The sequence below is a fragment of the Anomaloglossus baeobatrachus genome, chromosome 6 (genome assembly GCF_048569485.1).
Source record: "Anomaloglossus baeobatrachus isolate aAnoBae1 chromosome 6, aAnoBae1.hap1, whole genome shotgun sequence".
Classification (NCBI taxonomy): domain Eukaryota; kingdom Metazoa; phylum Chordata; class Amphibia; order Anura; family Aromobatidae; genus Anomaloglossus; species Anomaloglossus baeobatrachus.
The window spans coordinates 306411312-306430042 of record NC_134358.1 but is presented as its reverse complement, the minus strand read 5'-3'; the positions used below and the strand labels follow the sequence as shown (position 1 = coordinate 306430042).

Here is an 18731-nt window from a genome sequence, read left to right as displayed (position 1 = left end):
AGAGTCTCCAGAGCAATGGTCAGGCTGTGTTGACATGCCTCCCGGGAGGGTGCCTTGACTAGGAGATCGTCTAAGTAAGGGATCACCGAGTGGCCCTGAGAGTGTAGGACCGCCACCACGGATGCCATGACCTTGGTGAAGACCCGTGGGGCTGTCGCCAGGCCGAAAGGCAGTGCCACGAACTGAAGGTGTTCGTCCCCGATGGCGAAACGCAGGAAGCGTTGATGCTCTGGTGCAATCGGCACATGGAGATAAGCATCCCTGATGTCGATTGATGCTAGGAAGTCTCCTTGGGACATCGAGGCGATGACAGAGCGGAGAGATTCCATCCGGAACAGTCTGGTTCTCACGTGTCTGTTGAGCAGTTTGAGGTCCAGAACGGGACAGAATGATCCGTCCTTTTTTGGCACCACGAACAAGTTGGAGTAAAAACCGCGACCACGTTCTTGAAGGGGAACAGGGATCACAACTCCTTCTGCCTTCAGAGTGTTCACCGCCTGAAAAAGTGCATCGGCTCGCTCGGGGGGCGGAGATGTTCTGAAGAAACGAGTCGGAGGACGAGAGCTGAGCTCTATCCTGTAACCGTGAGACAGAATGTCTCTCACCCATCGGTCTTGGACATGTGGCCACCAGGCGTCGCAAAAGCGGGAGAGCCTGCCACCGACCGAGGATGCGGTTTGGGGAGGCCGAAAGTCATGAGGAGGCCGCCTTGGAGGCGGTTCCTCCGGCGGTCTTTGGAGGACGTGACTTAGACCGCCAAGCAGAAGAGTTCCTCTGGCCCTTCTCTGACCTGTTGGACGTGGAAGATTGGGACCTGGCTGAGGGCCGAAAGGACCGAAACCTCGATTGAATTTTTCGTTGCTGAGGTCTGTTTGGTTTGGACTGGGGTAAGGACGAGTCCTTTCCCTTGGATTGTTTAATAATTTCATCCAATTGCTCGCCAAACAAACGGTCGCCAGAAAATGGCAAACCGGTTACGAACTTCTTGGAAGCAGAGTCTGCCTTCCATTCGCGTAGCCACATGGCCCTGCGGACTGCCACCGAGTTGGCGGACGCTACCGCTGTACGGCTCGCAGAGTCCAGGACGGCGTTCATGGCGTAGGACGAAAAGGCCGACGCCTGAGAAGTCAAAGACACAACTTGCGGAGCAGAGGTACGTGTGACCGCATTAATCTCAGACAGACAAGCTGAGATAGCTTGGAGTGCCCACACGGCTGCAAGGCCGGAGCAAAAGACGCGCCTATGGCTTCATAGATGGATTTCATCAGGAGCTCTATTTGCCTGTCAGTGGCATCCTTGAGCGATGAACCATCTGCCACTGATACTACGGATCTAGCCGCCAGTCTAGAGACTGGAGGATCCACCTTGGGACACTGAGCCCAACCCTTAACTACGTCAGGGGGGAAGGGGTAAAGTGTGTCATTAAGGCGCTTAGTAAAGCGCTTGTCCGGAAATGCTCTGTGCTTCTGGACAGCATCTCTGAAGTTAGAGTGATCGAAAAACGCACTCCGTGTACGTTTGGGAAACCTAAACTGGTGTTTCTCCTGCTGCGAAGCCGACTCCTCTATAGGTGGAGTTGGGGGAGAAAGATCTAGCACCTGGTTGATGGACGCTATAAGGTCATTTACTATGGCGTCCCCTTCAGGTGTATCAAGATTGAGAGCAACGTCAGGATCAGAGCCCTGAGCTGCGACCTCCGCTTCATCCTCCAGAGAGTCCTCATGCTGAGACCCCGAACAGCGTGATGAAGTCGGGGAAGGTTCCCAGCGAGCCCGCTTAGCCGGTCTGGGACTGCGGTCCGTGTTGGAGTCCTCCCCGTGGGACCTAGGTGTCACTCCAGGAGCACTCTGCTGCGCCGACTGAGAGAGGCCTGGGGGCGATGAACTCACAGTGCCCGGGGCCTGTGTTACCGATCTGGACTGCAAGGCTTCTAGTATCTTAGCAGACCATCTGTCCATAGACTGAGCCATGGATTGTGAAAGCGACTCAGAGAGTTTCTCAGCCAAAACTGCAAACTCTGTCCCTGCCACCTGTACAGTGGAAGCCGGTGGTTCTACCTGAGCCGAGGGTCCCACCAGTGCCCGAGGCTCCGGCTGAGTGAGTGCCACAGGGGCCGAGCATTGCACACAGTGAGGGTAGGTGGAACCTGCAGGTAACATAGCCGCACAAGAGGTACAGGTTGCAAAATAAGCCTGTGCCTTGGCACCCTTGCTCTTTGCGGACGACATGCTGTTGTCTCCTCTGAGAGTGGTCAGTGAGGGTATATAGCCAAAAGCAAAACAATGCGGCCGAACAGGGAAAATGTATACAAATATATTATATATATATATATATATATATATATATATATATATATATATATATATATATATACACACTTCGGCACCCTAGGGGGGCCAGCACCGGGTAACCGGTGTTGCTTACCGACCGCCCAAAGCGGTTGTGTGTCCACCAGATTCCCTGCCTGGGCCTCCCAGAGCTGCAGAGCTCGTTCTGAAATCCTCCACCGGCAGAAGTGATTGTAAAAATGTCTGCCAGAGCTCTCAGGGGAGGAGGGAGCCGTGGGCGGTGACTAATAAAGTGCGGGAATCTGGTGCCCCACAGTGCTCAGTGAGGGGGGAGGAGGACACCTAAGTATGCTTCAGCCCTCACTGCCGACGTCCAGTCGACCGTCCCGCCCTTACCCCTGACTGGCAGGCCCGGGGGCGGGAGTTATGGTACTAGGCCGCAGAAGCCGGGGACTAAATTTAATAACGCGGCCGGCAAACAGGCGCGGTTGGCGCGGTAGTCCCGGTCGTCACAAAAAAACAGCAGCCGCTGCAGCGTCTGTAACACAGGCGCTCCATGCACCGTCCCCAAGGGGACACAGAGTACCTTTTAGATGCAGGGCCTGTCCCTGATGATACCCAGTCTCCTATCCGGCAGATTCCCCCAGGGGCTGCGGAGGGAGCCCGGTCCCAGTGAATGGTGACCGGTTAGGATCCCACTTCTCCCAGAGCCTCTAAGGGATGGGGAAGGAAAAACGGCATGTGGCTCCAGCCTTTGTACCCGCAATGGGTACCTCAACCTTAACAGCACCGCCGACTTAGTAGGGTGAGAAGGGAGCATGCCGGGGGCCCTGTTGGGGGCCCTCTTTTCTTCCATCCGATACAATCAGCAGCTGCTGCTGACTAAAATGGGAGCTTGAGTGAATGTGTGCCTCCTTCAACACAAAGCATAAAACTGAGGAGCCCGTGATGCACGGGAGGGTGTATAGGCAGAGGGGAGGGGTTACACTTTTTAAAGTGTAATACTTTGTGTGGCCTCCGGAGGCAGAAGCTATACACCCAATTGTCTGGGTCTCCCAATGGAGCGACAAAGAAAAATAACTAAAAGGTTGCTTCAAGGAGTTTTAGACAGGACTTATTTGCATCAGATTTTCGTACATATATCACATGGCACATCTACGCCATATTACAGTACAATACCAGTAGATGGTCATGACCGCGTCATCTACATGTAGCGGAAAGTCAAGCACCGAGAAGCAGAAGGCAGATTTGGAAATTCTGTAGAAATGTAGGTGTTAATGTAAAGGGTTAAAACTGCAGTGAGTGTAAGGCTATGTGCACATCTATCAGCCGCCTGAAAAAGTGGTAAAGAAAAAAAAAAAAAACACAAGAAGGGATGAACATAAGCACTGCCATGTCAAAAAGACTTACTGTGCGTATGTTCATGTTCAGTCTTTTGTAATGTGTAACTGCCTGAGGCTTCTAAAGCCGGAGAGGGTAATGTAAGTGATCATTCTTCAGGCGGCTAGATTATATTCTGAATAAAAAAAATAAAAAACATTGGCAGAAACGCTGCCACAAAGGACATCCAAAAACACGTCAGAAAGACGCTACAGGGAAAACAATACTGGCATTATCCTGACGTGTTTTCTCCTTCAAAAACTATGTGGATACACTGGTGTTTATAAGACGCCATGTACATGTATCCTATAGCAAAATGTGGCGTCTGCTGTGGAATTACTGTAGGTTCAAAAGCTTGCAACAAGAAATTCTACTACATGTGGCATTGCTCTGAAGGCTGCCATAGAGGACTTCGACAGGACCGGCCACCCATCTGAGAGCCTCACAAACAAAACCAGCCAACCAACTGAGAGCCTCACATCAACAGGACCGGCCAACCATCTCAGAGACTCACATCAACAGGACCAGCCAACCATCAGAGCCTCACATCAACAGGACCGGCCAACCATCAGAGCCTCACATCAACAGGACCGGCCAACCATCAGAGCCTCACATCAACAGGACCGGCCAACCATCAGAGCCTCACATCAACAGGACCGGCCAACCATCAGAGCCTCACATCAACAGGACCGGCCAACCATCAGAGCCTCACATCAACAGGACCGGCCAACCATCAGAGCCTCACATCAACAGGACCGGCCAACCATCAGAGCCTCACATCAACAGGACCGGCCAACCATCTGAGAGCCTCACATCAACAGGACCGGCCAACCATCTGAGAGCCTCACATCAACAGGACCGACCAACCATCAGAGCCTCACATCAACAGGACCGGCCAACCATCAGAGCTTCACATCAACAGGACCAGCCAACCATCTCAGAGCCTCACATCAACAGGACCGGCCAACCATCAGAGCCTCACATCAACAGGACAAGCCAACCATCTGAGAACAGCACATCAATAGGACTAGCCAACCATCTGAGAGTCTCACATCAAGAGGACTAGCCAACCATCTGAGAGTCTCACATCAACAGGACTAGCCAACCATCTGAGAGTCACACAATCCTCTTGTTTTCAAGGGAGATAAGAAGCTATCTGAAGGTGTAGCAGCAGCTTTATCTCACGGTTTTACAACTGTCCTGCCGAGCTGAGTGCTCATGTATATAGTGGAGTCAGGAATCATAGATGGATGCTAATTTAAAGTTCTATCCCTTGTGGATGGCTAGATGAAAAACCTCAAATGGGCATGCTGATGTTGTACCACCTAAAGGTACCGTCACACATAACGAGATCGCTAGCGAGATCGCTGCTGAGGCACGGTTTCTGTGACGCAGGAGCGATCCCGTTAGCGATCTTGTTATATGTGACACCTACCAGCGATCAGGCCCCTGCTGTGAGATCTCTAGTCGTTGCAGAATGGTCCAGGCCATTTTCTTCAAAGGCGATGTCCTGCTGGGCAGGACACATCGCTGTGTTTGACACTGTGTGACAGGGTCACAGTGACTGCTGAGATCGTTATACAGGTTGCTACTGCGACCTGTATTGTTCCTGCATCGCTGGTAAGATCTGGCTGTGTGACATCTCACCTGCGACCTCCCAGCGACTTACCTGCGATCCCTATCAGGTCGCATCGTTTTCGGGATCGCTGGTAAGTCGTTGTGTGTGACTGGGCCTTAAGTCATAGCCTAAAAAAACCTCTTCAAGTGATTTGAGGGACATTTTTCTGTAAACACATCATTCATAAACCAGCTATGTTTCCTTTCATGCCCAAAACAAGATCCATTATGACGGATGAAGATTTTGTCTGACCACATAATTTGCTCAGGTCACGGAGACCTTATTCATTTGAGCCTCATTTTAGCCTCTACATTACAGCTGCAAGTCCTTGTTTATCTAGCAGTCCAAGGACCAAAACTAACCAGAAACACACGGGCTGAGCTGATCTGCTGCAGTGTATGGAAATGCACAGAATAAATATCAAACACACAATGTGATGGAGTGCCCACATGTAGCATCCAGTTCCCATACATTTTATGGTAGGACTTGATGTCTATCACTCACTTTGGATGTTTTGGTAATTAGGTCAAGTCTAATATTCAAGGCTAATCATAATTTCATATATTCAACATTAATATATCAAGACTGGAAAGATGTGCACATGTAAGGCTGTTATTACCTATTATAGGTGTTCAAAACCCAAGTGAGGAGGCTGACAATCTCGTTAGCTTCAAGGTCTTCTGATGCCAACTCCTGGATGCGTGAAGATAAAGCTTGGTGATACAATTCTAACACCTTATTGAATATATTGTAATTCACTGGAAAACATTGCACCATTAGGTTTTTAACTACTACGAGATCATCCAGTACATATCGGCGGATAATTTCCAAATGGCGGACCAACCACATTTTATCAGACTCTCGCGTTTCTGCCTGGCTGCCCTCAATTCTGGTTCCAACAGTTTTTTCCAGAACCACAAACATCTTTTCCTTCCATTTCTTAGGTCTCCCGGGAGGAATAAATCCAGTCTGTTTTTTCCTGTCCGTCATGCGACGATCTATTTTCTCCTCCCGCTCTATGATGCGGACCACCGAGACAAGCAAAGTAGGATCCTTACGAACAGTGGTTATGGATCTCTGTATGACCATCCACAGCTGTTTAGCCAGCTCATCCGATAGATGCTGAACCTTTCCAAAATAATTCTGAATTAGGTTCATGTCATGGGTATTTTTGCTGTCCATCCGGTACTGTTCGTACATCAGATCATCACGAGAACATTCCAGGTCCATCAGTTTTCGATGTGCTTCCAATAGTTGCCCTTGTTCAATGAGATCTTGTGTCTCTCTTACAATTTCTGGTACTGTAAAACACACAAACATTTAGGACAAGAACAGATACTCATTGCCACGTGTTACCCTCAATGTCCAAAATAATACACCTCCATTAAAAAGCAGTGCCTCCCACATATTAATGAGGGGACCATCTCATTTCCCAATCTCCAGCTAGCTCTGTACAATTATGGTAATGTAATACATTTCCTTCCCTGTGTAGAATTGGGGTATACAGCACAAAGATCTACATTGTGTGAACATGCCCTTATTGGACGATGTAGTGCAACTCCTAAAAACAAACACAAATCACTACAGTCACGGGAAAGAACGCAGAAAGTAACATCTGCAATTCAAAAAGATTAAAAATGTATTTCCAGCATGAGCTGCATTTATAGCCAAAGCTACTCTAATTCAGATATATTAGAAAGATAAGAATAAATAGGTACTGGTCCAAGAAACTGCAATGCATGCTGAGAATTGAGTGGATGGAAATTCCAGCAGCTAAATGAAAAGCCAGATTCATTGCTGCCGTCATGACTTTACTGCAGTTGAATGAATGCTTTGCAGTGCCGTAAAGCATTCAACTGCAGTAAAGCGATGACAGCAGCGGCGGCCACGTGTACAGGACGCAATCATGGAGGGATTTATGGGCCTGCGGTCTACAAGAAGCACTCCTCCATGATCGCATCCCATACACGGGGCTGCTGCTGTGAGCGCTTTACTGCAGTTGAATGCTTTATGGTACCACAAAGTATTCAACTGCAGTAAAGCCATGACGGCAGACAGCAGCCCTGTGCATTGGACTCTATCACGGAGGGGTCTATGCGTCTTGCGGTCTACAAGAAGCAGCTGAGGTCACTGAGGGAACAGAGGAGAGGTGAGAATAATGTTTATTGTGTGTAAACAACGGCATAATAGGGGACAAGAAAGGGACCGGTAGGAGGGCATTACTAAACGATGGCCACATTGCTACAAGGGGGGACAAGGATGGGCACATTACTAAACAATGGGCACATTACTGCAGGGGACAATACTAAACAATGAGCTCATTACTAAACAATAGGGCTATTACTCGAGTCGGCTTATACTTATTATATACGGTATATCCCAAACTATATTTTAACTGAAAAAGTTTGGGGTCGTCTTATACGACGGAAAATACGGTGTATCTTACATGCAGCAGGATGTGTATATTATGTGACTGGCTGATGAAGATTCATAATGGAAAGCCACAAAAGATCCGTCAGCAGTCAGTGTCCAGGGGGTGGTTGGAATGCATTGGCTGCCGCAGATATAGAACACATTCATCTGTATACATACGTATAAACATTCAGAGACACATTACCAGAGAAAATGTTCTTGAGATTCTCTACGGCTGCAGCGAGCTGGCTGTGCTGAACCACCGCGTCCTTCACATCTTTCAGGCTTTCGATAGTATTTATACTCTGCCTCCAGTCTTTACTGAGGTTTCCCAATGAATGCTGGATGTCTTTTACATCGTTCAGGGCGTTGTGAAGTTGGCTCAAACCTGTTCTCACACCGTCAAGTTGGGACTGGATGGCCGCCTGAAAATAATGTGCAACATTACAGGTCATACTCCTACAGGTCGCTTCTTAAAGGGAACTTCTAAATATTAAACTGTGAACCCCAATGATCTATTCCATGTGCCCCTATAGTCCGGCATACCTGAAAGAAGAACCTTTGTGCACTTATCCGATATGGTGATCAGCACCAAGCAGTCTGATGGGCGGGCGCGGACCAACTTCAGGGCCTGCTGTAAGCCCCATGCGAGCCAGAAGTCAGAGGCAGAAGGCTGAGATAGCCCGCTCTCAGGAGGCGCTGCTGTTGGTCCGTATCCGCTCATCAGTGCTTGATGCTGATCATTTATAGAGGTATGCTGCCAGGCTGCAGGGGCACTCGGAATAGCTTGTTAGGATGACAATTAAGAGGCACATAATGCCTTGTCAGAGGTTTAGTAACTGGAAACCTGATTACAGGCTCCCTATAAAGGCTACCTACACTTATTATCTGTAATAAATCACAGGCCATGAAATGCCACGCAGAGCCACAGGGTCTGGGGTCCCAGGCCTCCACCAATCTGCAGGCTCATATAGAAATAATAAAATAGTGTAGGTACCCTATAAGGGTTACCAGCAGAATGTGAGGATATGACCCAATAGCACAATTCTCACCATTATATGCCTATGTGCTTCAGCGGCCATACTCATCAGGCCCCATGTCTGCCATTGACTGCAGGGAAATGCACTAAATAAAAAGGCACAAGACCACAGAGCACAGGGTCATGTGCTGGTCTGTCACTGCTGAGGACATACAAAAAGAGGGGGAAGGGGACCACCAAAGCATTGGTACAAGCATGGAGGAGGATCTGAGAATTGAGCTGCAATTTGTATTACTTTTCTACTAGCAGTTGTAGTTATTGACACCTATGCACATACAGTGCCTTGCAAAAGTATTCGGCCCCTTGAATTGTTCAACCTTGTCCCACATTTCAGGCTTCAAACATAAAGATAAAAATGTTAATGTTATGGTGAACAAACAACAACAAGTGGGACACAATTGTGAAGTTCAACGAAATTTATTGCTTATTTTAAACTTTTGTAAAAAAGAAATAACTGAAAATTGGGGCGTGCAATATTATTCAGCCGCTTTACTTTCAGTGCAGCAAACTCACTCCAGAAGTTCATTGAGGATCTCTGAATCATCCAATGTTGTCCTAAATGACTGATGATGATAAATATAATCCACCTGTGTGTAATCACGTCTCCGTATAAACGCACCTGCTCTGTGATAGTCTCAGTATTCTGTTTAAAGCACAGATAGCTTCATGAAGACCAAAGAACACAACAGGCAAGTCCGTGATATTGTTGTGGAGAAGCTTAAAGTCGGATTTGGTTACAAAAAGATTTCCAAAACTTTAAACATCCCAAGAAGCAGTGTGCAAGCAATCATATTGAAATGGAAGGCGTATCATACCACTGTAAATCTACCAAGACCCGGCCATCCATCCAAACTTTCATCTCGAAGGAGAAGACTGATCAGAGATGCAGCCAAGAGGCCCATGATCACTCTGGATGAACTGCAGAGATTTACAGCTGAGGTGGGAGAGTCTTTCCATAGGACAACAATCAGTTGTGCACTGCACAAATCTGGCCTTTATGGAAGAGTGGCAAGGAGAAAGCCATTTCTCAAAGATATCCATAAAAAGTGTAGTTTAAAGTTTGCCACAAGCCACCTGGGAGACACATCAAACATGTGGAAGAAGGTGAGAAACCAAGGAAAAAATTGTGAAAAAATACCCTGCTGTAACTAAATAAAAGCATAGTGCATATAAACATAAACATAGGGTACTTAGTAAACACTGTTTTTGATCAAAAAAAGCATAAAGCTATCCCACCAACGCCAAGGTGTACCCAGTTGGGATAGTACCTACACTCTCTAATATTAAAACCTTACCATGGGTCTAAAATAGACCCTGTTGGGACCCGGTCGCTCTCAGCCCTTAGCCACATTGAGGCCTATTTTAGACCCATGGTAAGGTTTTAATATTAGAGAGTGTAGGTACTATCCCAACTGGGTACACCTTGGCGTTGGTGGGATAGCTTTATGCTTTTTTTGATCAAAAACAGTGTTTACTAAGTACCCTATGTTTATATGCACTATGCTTTTATTTAGTTACAGCAGGGTATTTTTTCACAATTTTTTCCTTGGTTTCTCTTTGTCTCATGGCCAGTGTGAACATGGTCTCACAAGTACCATGTATACCATCTCATACTCCGGCTCACTTTTTTGTTTTTATGTGGAAGAAGGTGCTCTGGTCAGATGAAACCAAAATTTAGGTTTTTGGGCACAATGCCAAACGATATGTTTGGCGTACAAGCAACAGCTCATCACCCTGAACACACCATCCCCACTGTCAAACATGGTGGAGGCAGCATCATGGTTTGGGCCTGATTTTCTTCAGCAGGGTTAGGGAAGATGGTTAAAATTGATGGGAAGATGGATGGAGCCAAATACAGGACCACTCTTGAAGAAAACCTGTTGGAGTCTGCAAAAGACCTGAGACTGAGATGGAGATTTGTCTTCCAACAAGACAATGATTCAAAACAAAGCAAAATCTACAATGGAATGGTTCACAAATAAACGTATCCAGGTGTTAGAATGACCAAGTCAAAGTCCAGACCTGAATCCAATTGAGAATCTGTGGAAAGAGCTAAAAACTGCTGTTCACAAACGCTCTCCATCCAACCTAACTCAGCTCGAGCTGTTTGCAAAGGAAGAATGGGCAAGAATTTCAGTCTCTCGATGTGCAAAACCGATAGTGACATACCCCAAGCGACTTGTAGCTGTAATCACCGCAAACGACAGCGCTACAAAGTGTTAAGTTAAAGGGGATGAATAATATTGCACGCCCCACTTTTCAGTTTTTTATTTTTTACAAAACTTTAAACATAAGCAATAAATATCGTTCACCTTCACACTTGCGTCCCACTTGTTGTTGATTCTTCACCATAACAGTAACATTTTTATCTTTATGTTTGAAGCCTGAAATGTGGGAAAAGGATGAAAAATTCAAGGGGGCCAAACACTTTCACAAGGCACTGTACCCCAAGAGTATGAAGACAAGATCCAAGTGTGTGGCGTGCCCCTATTGTACTGACAGTGCGGACCAGCGGTATGCTTGTGACACTGTCCTGAGCTGTGCACTGTACAATGCAGGTTCACATCGAGGGCTATAAAACCGGCTGGACCTACCTATCCGGCCATCTTCAGAGCAGTGCTTACAAGCTCTATACAAAAGAGCTTGTCACTGTACGCATCTTCCCCAGCAGACGAGCCACCGCTGATAGACTGCAGAGGTGGCCGGTAACCTAGCAACAAGCCTTAACTAAAAATGAAAATTCCCTCCATTGTGAATCCTTCCCTCTCGGAAGCAGCATGGCCGCCAGATGGCTCTTCCATGCAAGTTTTCCTCTGAAACCCCACAGCATTCCAGAGGGGTATATACCAGGCTGACATATTACAGTAGCATAAAAGCAAATAGACAATATAAGAATAAGATTTGCAGAGACAGATGGTGAGTACCAGTAGATGGCGCCCTCACCCCACAATAGGTACATGGTGGCACATGTTAAAGAAGGAGTCACACCGAAACCTATAGGTCGGGGATCTGGGCTCTCATCTATCATATAGGTACGTTAGGTTGCACTTTATATGTCTCTAGTGCTTTGTTACATGACCTTTACACTGTGTATGTTTGATTCAATTGCAATCTTCAGCACACTTTATTGTATACTAACTGGTTTTTTAGCCATTTAGGTGCTGTGCGTTTGTCTTTAACATGTGCCACCATGTACCTATTGTGGGGTGAGGGCGCCATCTAGTGGTACTCACCATCTGTCTCTGCAAATCTTATTCTTATATTGTCTATTTGCTTTTATGCTATTTCATTAATAAAATTTAATCCTTTTATAATCTAGTCGTTGTACAGAATTTTTCTCTTTTTTTGTTATCATTAATCTGTATATGGCTTTATCCATGTTGTGAATATGGCACGGGATCGTCCGTGTCCTTTGGTATCGTACATTTGACATATTACAGTGTCTGATACCTTCCGTCATTCAGGTGGGTGTATCAGCTGTGCTCTAAAGGGCTTTCAGGCGTGGAACAAAAGTCTACACTATGACTGCGGCGTGCCAAATCATGACAGTGCGCACTACACACGCCGTCACAATTCCCCGCACTGACTAGTCTCATCCGGCTTCTCTCCATTCACTTCTACTGACAGAAGCCGAATGGATCTGGCTGGCATTTCACAGCTAATCGCTGCCATACAGTCATATGACCGCTGAGTGGCACACCGAATATTGGGAAATCCTGACAGTGTGCGCTCAGTTTGTGACTGCAGGCTTTTTCGCCCCCAGCACAGACAACCCCCTTTAGAGTTCATTTTAATCAATAGATCTTAGAATAATAATAATTTTTACAATTGGATGGTTTTAAAAAAAAAATAAAAAAAAAAATGTTCCTGTGCTGAGATAATCTTATAAATGTGCCCCTGCTATGTACTGTGTAATGGCTGTGTCTGACGGTACAGGGACATGATCTGATCATTTAGGGAACAGAACAAGTAATACAGTATACAGACATTACAGCACAGGATAGCAAATAGTTCTTTGAGGTAAAACATTTTTTAAAAACAGGCAGGGAAATGTTTTACCTGCCATACACTTTTTTTCTCCCCTGCCCAGGAGATGTGGTATGATCAGACCACATCCCTGTACAGTCAGACACAGCCATTACACAGTACACAGCAGGGGCACATATATAACATTATCTCAGCACCGGAACAATTTTTTTTAAACACATCCAATTGTGGAAGTTATTATTATTCCAAGATCTACTGATTAAAATGAACCTTAAAGGGGGGTTGTCTGGGCTTAAGGGGAGGGGGGATCTGCAGTCACAAACTGTGACCCTGTCAGGATTTCCAACAGAGTGAATTTTCCACTAACAACCCCAAGCCTTGCTGAACTGATCAAGAACTGATGCATAGGTAGAAGCAGCCCCTCAGTATACGCTCACCTTCAGCCTGGCCTCAACCGAGGCTTTCTTGCGAGCTTCCCTCCTCCGATACTGCTCCACCTTATCCAGCTGGTCCGGCCTCTGCAGCATCCCCGCCACGCGCTGCACGGCAGTGGCCACGGCCTCCCGGTCAGGCTCCTCCATGCTGAGCTTAGAAAATCACAACAACACAGGAAGAAATTCAATTCTCACATAAATATGCTCAGACTAATGTAATAATGATTTCATATTACAATCCGGGAACACACCATAAAGGGCTGTACACACTACAGCCTGGCTACAGGACATTGCATGGAATAGCCCGACCGCCAGCAAGACGCCGCGGCTAATATGGAGGGGGCGGGCACAGGGGGTTAAGGGAGGAACAACAGGGGAGCACCGTGTGTATAGTAATGCATGGACAGGGCCCATTACACATACCATACTGTATGGCCGGGGCTCATCACACATACCATACTGTATGGCCAGGGCTCATCACACATACCACACTGTGTGGCCAGGGCCCATCACACATACCACACTGTGTGGCCAGGGCCCATCACACATACCACACTGTATGGCCGGGGCCCATCACACATACCATACTGTACGGCCAGGGCTCATCACACATACCATACTGTATGGCCATGGCTCATCACACATACCATACTGTATGGCCAGGGCTCATCACACATACCACACTGTGTGGCCAGGGCTCATCACACATACCATACTGTGTGGCCAGGGCTCATCACACATACCACACTGTGTGGCCAGGGCTCATCACACATACCACACTGTACGGCCAGGGCTCATCACACATACCATACTGTATGGCCATGGCTCATCACACATACCATACTGTATGGCCAGGGCTCATCACACATACCACACTGTGTGGCCAGGGCTCATCACACATACCACACTGTGTGGCCAGGGCTCATCACACATACCATACTGTATGGCCGGGGCCCATCACACATACCATACTGTATGGCCAGGGCTCATCACACATACCACACTGTGTGGCCAGGGCTCATCACACATACCACACTGTGTGGCCAGGGCTCATCACACATACCACACTGTGTGGCCAGGGCTCATCACACATACCACACTGTGTGGCCAGGGCTCATCACACATACCACACTGTGTGGCCAGGGCTCATCACACATACCACACTGTGTGGCCAGGGCTCATCACACATACCACACTGTGTGGCCAGGGCCCATTACACATACCACACTGTGTGGCCAGGGCTCATCACACATACCACACTGTGTGGCCAGGGCTCATCACACATACCACACTGTGTGGCCAGGGCTCATCACACATACCATACTGTATGGCCAGGGCTCATCACACATACCACACTGTGTGGCCAGGGCTCATCACACATACCATACTGTATGGCCAGGGCTCATCACACATACCACACTGTGTGGCCAGGGCTCATCACACATACCACACTGTGTGGCCAGGGCTCATCACACATACCACACTGTGTGGCCAGGGCCCATTACACATATCACACTGTATGGCCGGGGCCCATTACACATACCATACTGTATCTCCGGGGCTCATCACACATACCATACTGTATGGCCATGGCTCATCACACATACCATACTTTATGGCCAGGGCTCATCACACATACCACACTGTGTGGCCAGGGCTCATCACACATACCGCACTGTGTGGCCAGGGCTCATCACACATACCGCACTGTGTGGCCAGGGCTCATCACACATACCGCACTGTGTGGCCAGGGCTCATCACACATACCGCACTGTGTGGCCAGGGCTCATCACACATACCACACTGTGTGGCCAGGGCTCATCACACATACCATACTGTATGGCCAGGGCTCATCACACATACCACACTGTGTGGCCAGGGCTCATCACACATACCATACTGTGTGGCCAGGGCTCATCACACATACCATACTGTGTGGCCAGGGCTCATCACACATACCACACTGTATGGCCGGGGCCCATCACACATACCATACTGTATGGCCGGGGCTCATCACACATACCACACTGTGTGGCCAGGGCCCATTACACATACCACACTGTATGGCCGGGGCCCATCACACATACCACACTGTATGGCCGGGGCTCATCACACATACCACACTGTGTGGCCAGGGCCCATTACACATACCACACTGTATGGCCGGGGCCCATCACACATACCACACTGTATGGCCAAGGCTCATCACACATACCATACTGTATGGCCGGGGCCCATCACACATACCATACTGTATGGCTATACACTACATACAATTCATCCACCCTCAGGGACGTATTGGGGACAGAGTGGGACTGAGCCGCAGGCCTGCCGTCCTTTCATGGGCCGAATAGTCAATGTGAGCCCGGCCATGTCCGCAGTGTATGGAGCATTCACACATTGCCTGTACGGCGCTATGGTCGCGTCCTATCACACGGCGCCATGAACCGCACGATGAGCACATCATACCCGGCGGTACCGCAGCTGTGTCTTGTGACGGCCGCTACCGGAAGCTGATATGTATCACAGCAATACACTTCCCTGCCGTGTGGGCCCGCCCACCTTACAGGACACTCACCAATCAGCGCTCTTATGTCAGCTGCTTACTCTGCTGCACCGTGTCCCGCCTGCAGTGATTGGTGGGAGTGTCATTACGCACAGTACAGGCACTTTCTGGGGATGACAGAGGCGGCGGGGGGAGACTGACAGTCTGACAGCACAGCAGGGTCGCGGTGTGGAGCTGCTCCTGTCAGGTGCTCCCGGGGCCGCCTCCATGAGGCAGGTCAGTGGGGAGGTGACTGCAGTGGAGGGGATTACAGGAGCTGCACATGTGGCTCCCTCTCTGCGGCCAGCCTGCACTGAGGACCCTGTGCTCAGGATGATACTTATGCGGTGATGTGAAGAGTGTGCGGAGCTTTGCCAGGACATGGCCGAGCACAGCCGACAGAGGCAGAACAACACCACTAATGGCAGAAAAGTACTCCATCCCCAGTGGCGTAAGCAGGGTCCGATGGGCCCCTGTGCAAAATCTGGATCTGCCCCCGCCCCCCGTATATATTGACCCTGTAGAATTCTAAGGCTATGTGCGCACTTACCGGATTTTGCCGCGGATTTTCCGCGGATTTGCTGCATGTGATGTTTCGCTGCAGAAAATGTTCATAACATCTCTGCAGTGAATCACCAGCAAATCCTATGGAGAAAAAAAATCCTGTGCGCACTGGGCGGAATTTGACAGCTGCATGTTTTGCTGCGGGAATCCCGCAGCAAAAACAAGTGCATGTCAATTCTTTTCCGCACGTCGCTGCGGGATTTCACTCCATTGACTCCAATGTTAATCATGAAATCCCGCAGGGAATAACGCAGGCAGCAAATTCTGTGCGGTTCACTGCGTTTTCCTGCGTTATTCCCTGCGGCATTTCGCGGTTTACCTCCGGTAATGTGCATCGCTTGTCTGCGGTTTGCAGGGAAGTGATGTCATTACAGGAAGAGGAAGCCGTGCAGAGAGTAAACACACACACATCACAGACACACACACATCACAGACATAGAACACACACAGACACATAGAACACACATAGAAAGAAAACTGAAATATAGAAAACAAAGAACGTGGGCTCCGCTGCATATTTACCGTCCAGCCGAGGTAAGCACACAGCGGCGGCCCGGTATTCTCAGGCTAGGGAGGGAGAGGGGTAGGGATAATGTCCCCTGCCTCACTCCCCCTCCGGCAGCCGAGAATATCAGCCGCAGCTGCCCCGGCACTGTCGCATGCATTATGCGGCACTACCGGCGTGTCCTCGGCTCTTCTTGCCACCGTGTAGCAGTGGCAGCAAGGTAATACAAGGGGTTAATGATGGTGGGGGACCACCGCCATTAACTCCAGGCTTGATCATGGCAGCGTCTATGTGACAGCTGACATGATCAACCCGTAAGTAAAGTGAAAAAAACAGACACCGAAAAATCCTTTATTTTAAATAAAACCAACAAGCCTCGTTCACCATTTTATTAACCCCTCCCAAACAAAGCTCCGGCGTAGTCCACACAGCTCCGGCTCCGGCGTCCTGCACTGCTTCCATCCAGCCGCGACTGTCACAGACACAGCGCTGAATGAATGCAGCAGACCGCAGAGGTAATTACCGGTCATTTCCCACGGCCGGTAATGTGAACTCACTGCCGACCGTGGGAAATGCAGCGATCTGTCCTCTATCTCTCTATCTATCCCTCTGTCTGTCTATCTATCTATCCCTCTATCTATTCTTCTGTCTATCCACTATCAGAATTAAATGTATTTTTTTTTTTTCTTCAATGTGCTTTATTGCATTGAATGCAATAAAGCACATCCCAACCCGCACGCGGCAATACCGCGAACAATGCCGCGGTAAAACCGCAGCAAACCGCGGCAAACCGCATGCGGTTTTCGGGTGCGGTTTCCCGCGGTTTTTTACCGCGGGTGCGGTAATCTTTGAGAGCATGCGGAATTTACGCAAGGAAATTTCATTTCCCAGTGCGCACAGAGCCTAAATCCTAGAAAGTCATGATTGTTGCTATCCTGCCCCCTGAATGATATACTAATGTCCCCAATCTTTGCCTCCTACCTCGTATATGTCTCCCTTCCTGGTATATACAGTACAGACCAAAAGTTTGGACACACCTCATTCAAAGAGTTTTATTTACTTTCATGACTCTGAAAATTGTAGATTCACATTGAAGGCATCAAAACTACGGTATGAATTAAAATGTGCAATGAAATACTTAACAAAAAAGTGTGAAACAACTGAAAATATGTCTTATATTCTAGGTTCTTCAAAGTAGCCACCTTTTGCTTTGATTACTGCTTTGCACACTCTTGGCATTCTCTTGATGAGCTTCAAGAGGTAGTCACCGGAAATGGTTTTCCAACAGTCTTGAAGGAGTTCCCAGAGATGCTTAGCACTTGTTGGCCCTTTTTCCTTCACTCTGCGGTCCAGCTCACCCCAAACCATCTCGATTGGGTTCAGGTCTGGTGACTGTGGAGACCAGGTCATCTAGCATACCGTGTTTCCCCGAAAATAAGACGTCCCCCGAAAATAAGACATACCAGAAGTTTTCAGGGATGCTTTAATATGACATCCCCTGAAAATAAGACATAGCTGCGGTCAATAATGAAGTGTCATGCAGCGGTGAAAGAGTTAAAGACACTGCAGGACACTTCATTATAGGCAGCGGGCACCCCCAGAAGAGAGAAGACAGAAGAAAGAAGACCCCCGATCATACTCACCAGAAGCCAACCGGGAGCAGATGAGCGCATCAAGGTCCTGCAGCGGCGGAACACACACACACACACACACACATAAGAACAGACACACAAACACAGATCAGATCACACTCACTCACTCTCACACACACATCAGATCGCATCCACACACTCACAACATCCAGTGATATCGCTTACTTCTCGGCGGCGATACTGTGCGTGCAGTGACCTTCCAGGTCCTGCTAAGGATCACATGGCCAGAAGCATGTGGTATCTCCGGATGTTGTGATTGTGTGAGCGCGTATGTGCGATATCGTCAGTGTGTGTGTGAGTGTATGCG

The 18731-nt window shown here is 48.3% G+C and overlaps 1 protein-coding gene across 2 annotated transcripts in view; it reads right to left on the bottom strand.

Moving 5' to 3' along the window:
- Nucleotides 1-15705, bottom strand: part of EXOC3 (exocyst complex component 3) — a 55385-nt gene extending 39680 nt beyond the window's left edge. For both annotated transcript variants that reach the window (XR_012724318.1, XM_075314911.1), the window contains exons 1-4: nt 15628-15705; nt 13162-13311; nt 7904-8123; nt 5906-6587 (exon numbers count right to left, since the gene is read on the bottom strand). Coding sequence is in view for 1 of the 2 variants with exons in the window: in XM_075314911.1 (XP_075171026.1) it covers nt 5906-6587; nt 7904-8123; nt 13162-13305 (1046 nt within the window). In the remaining variant the exon portion in view is untranslated. The remainder of the gene's footprint in view (nt 1-5905; nt 6588-7903; nt 8124-13161; nt 13312-15627) is intronic.
- Nucleotides 15706-18731: the final 3026 nt, after the last annotated feature.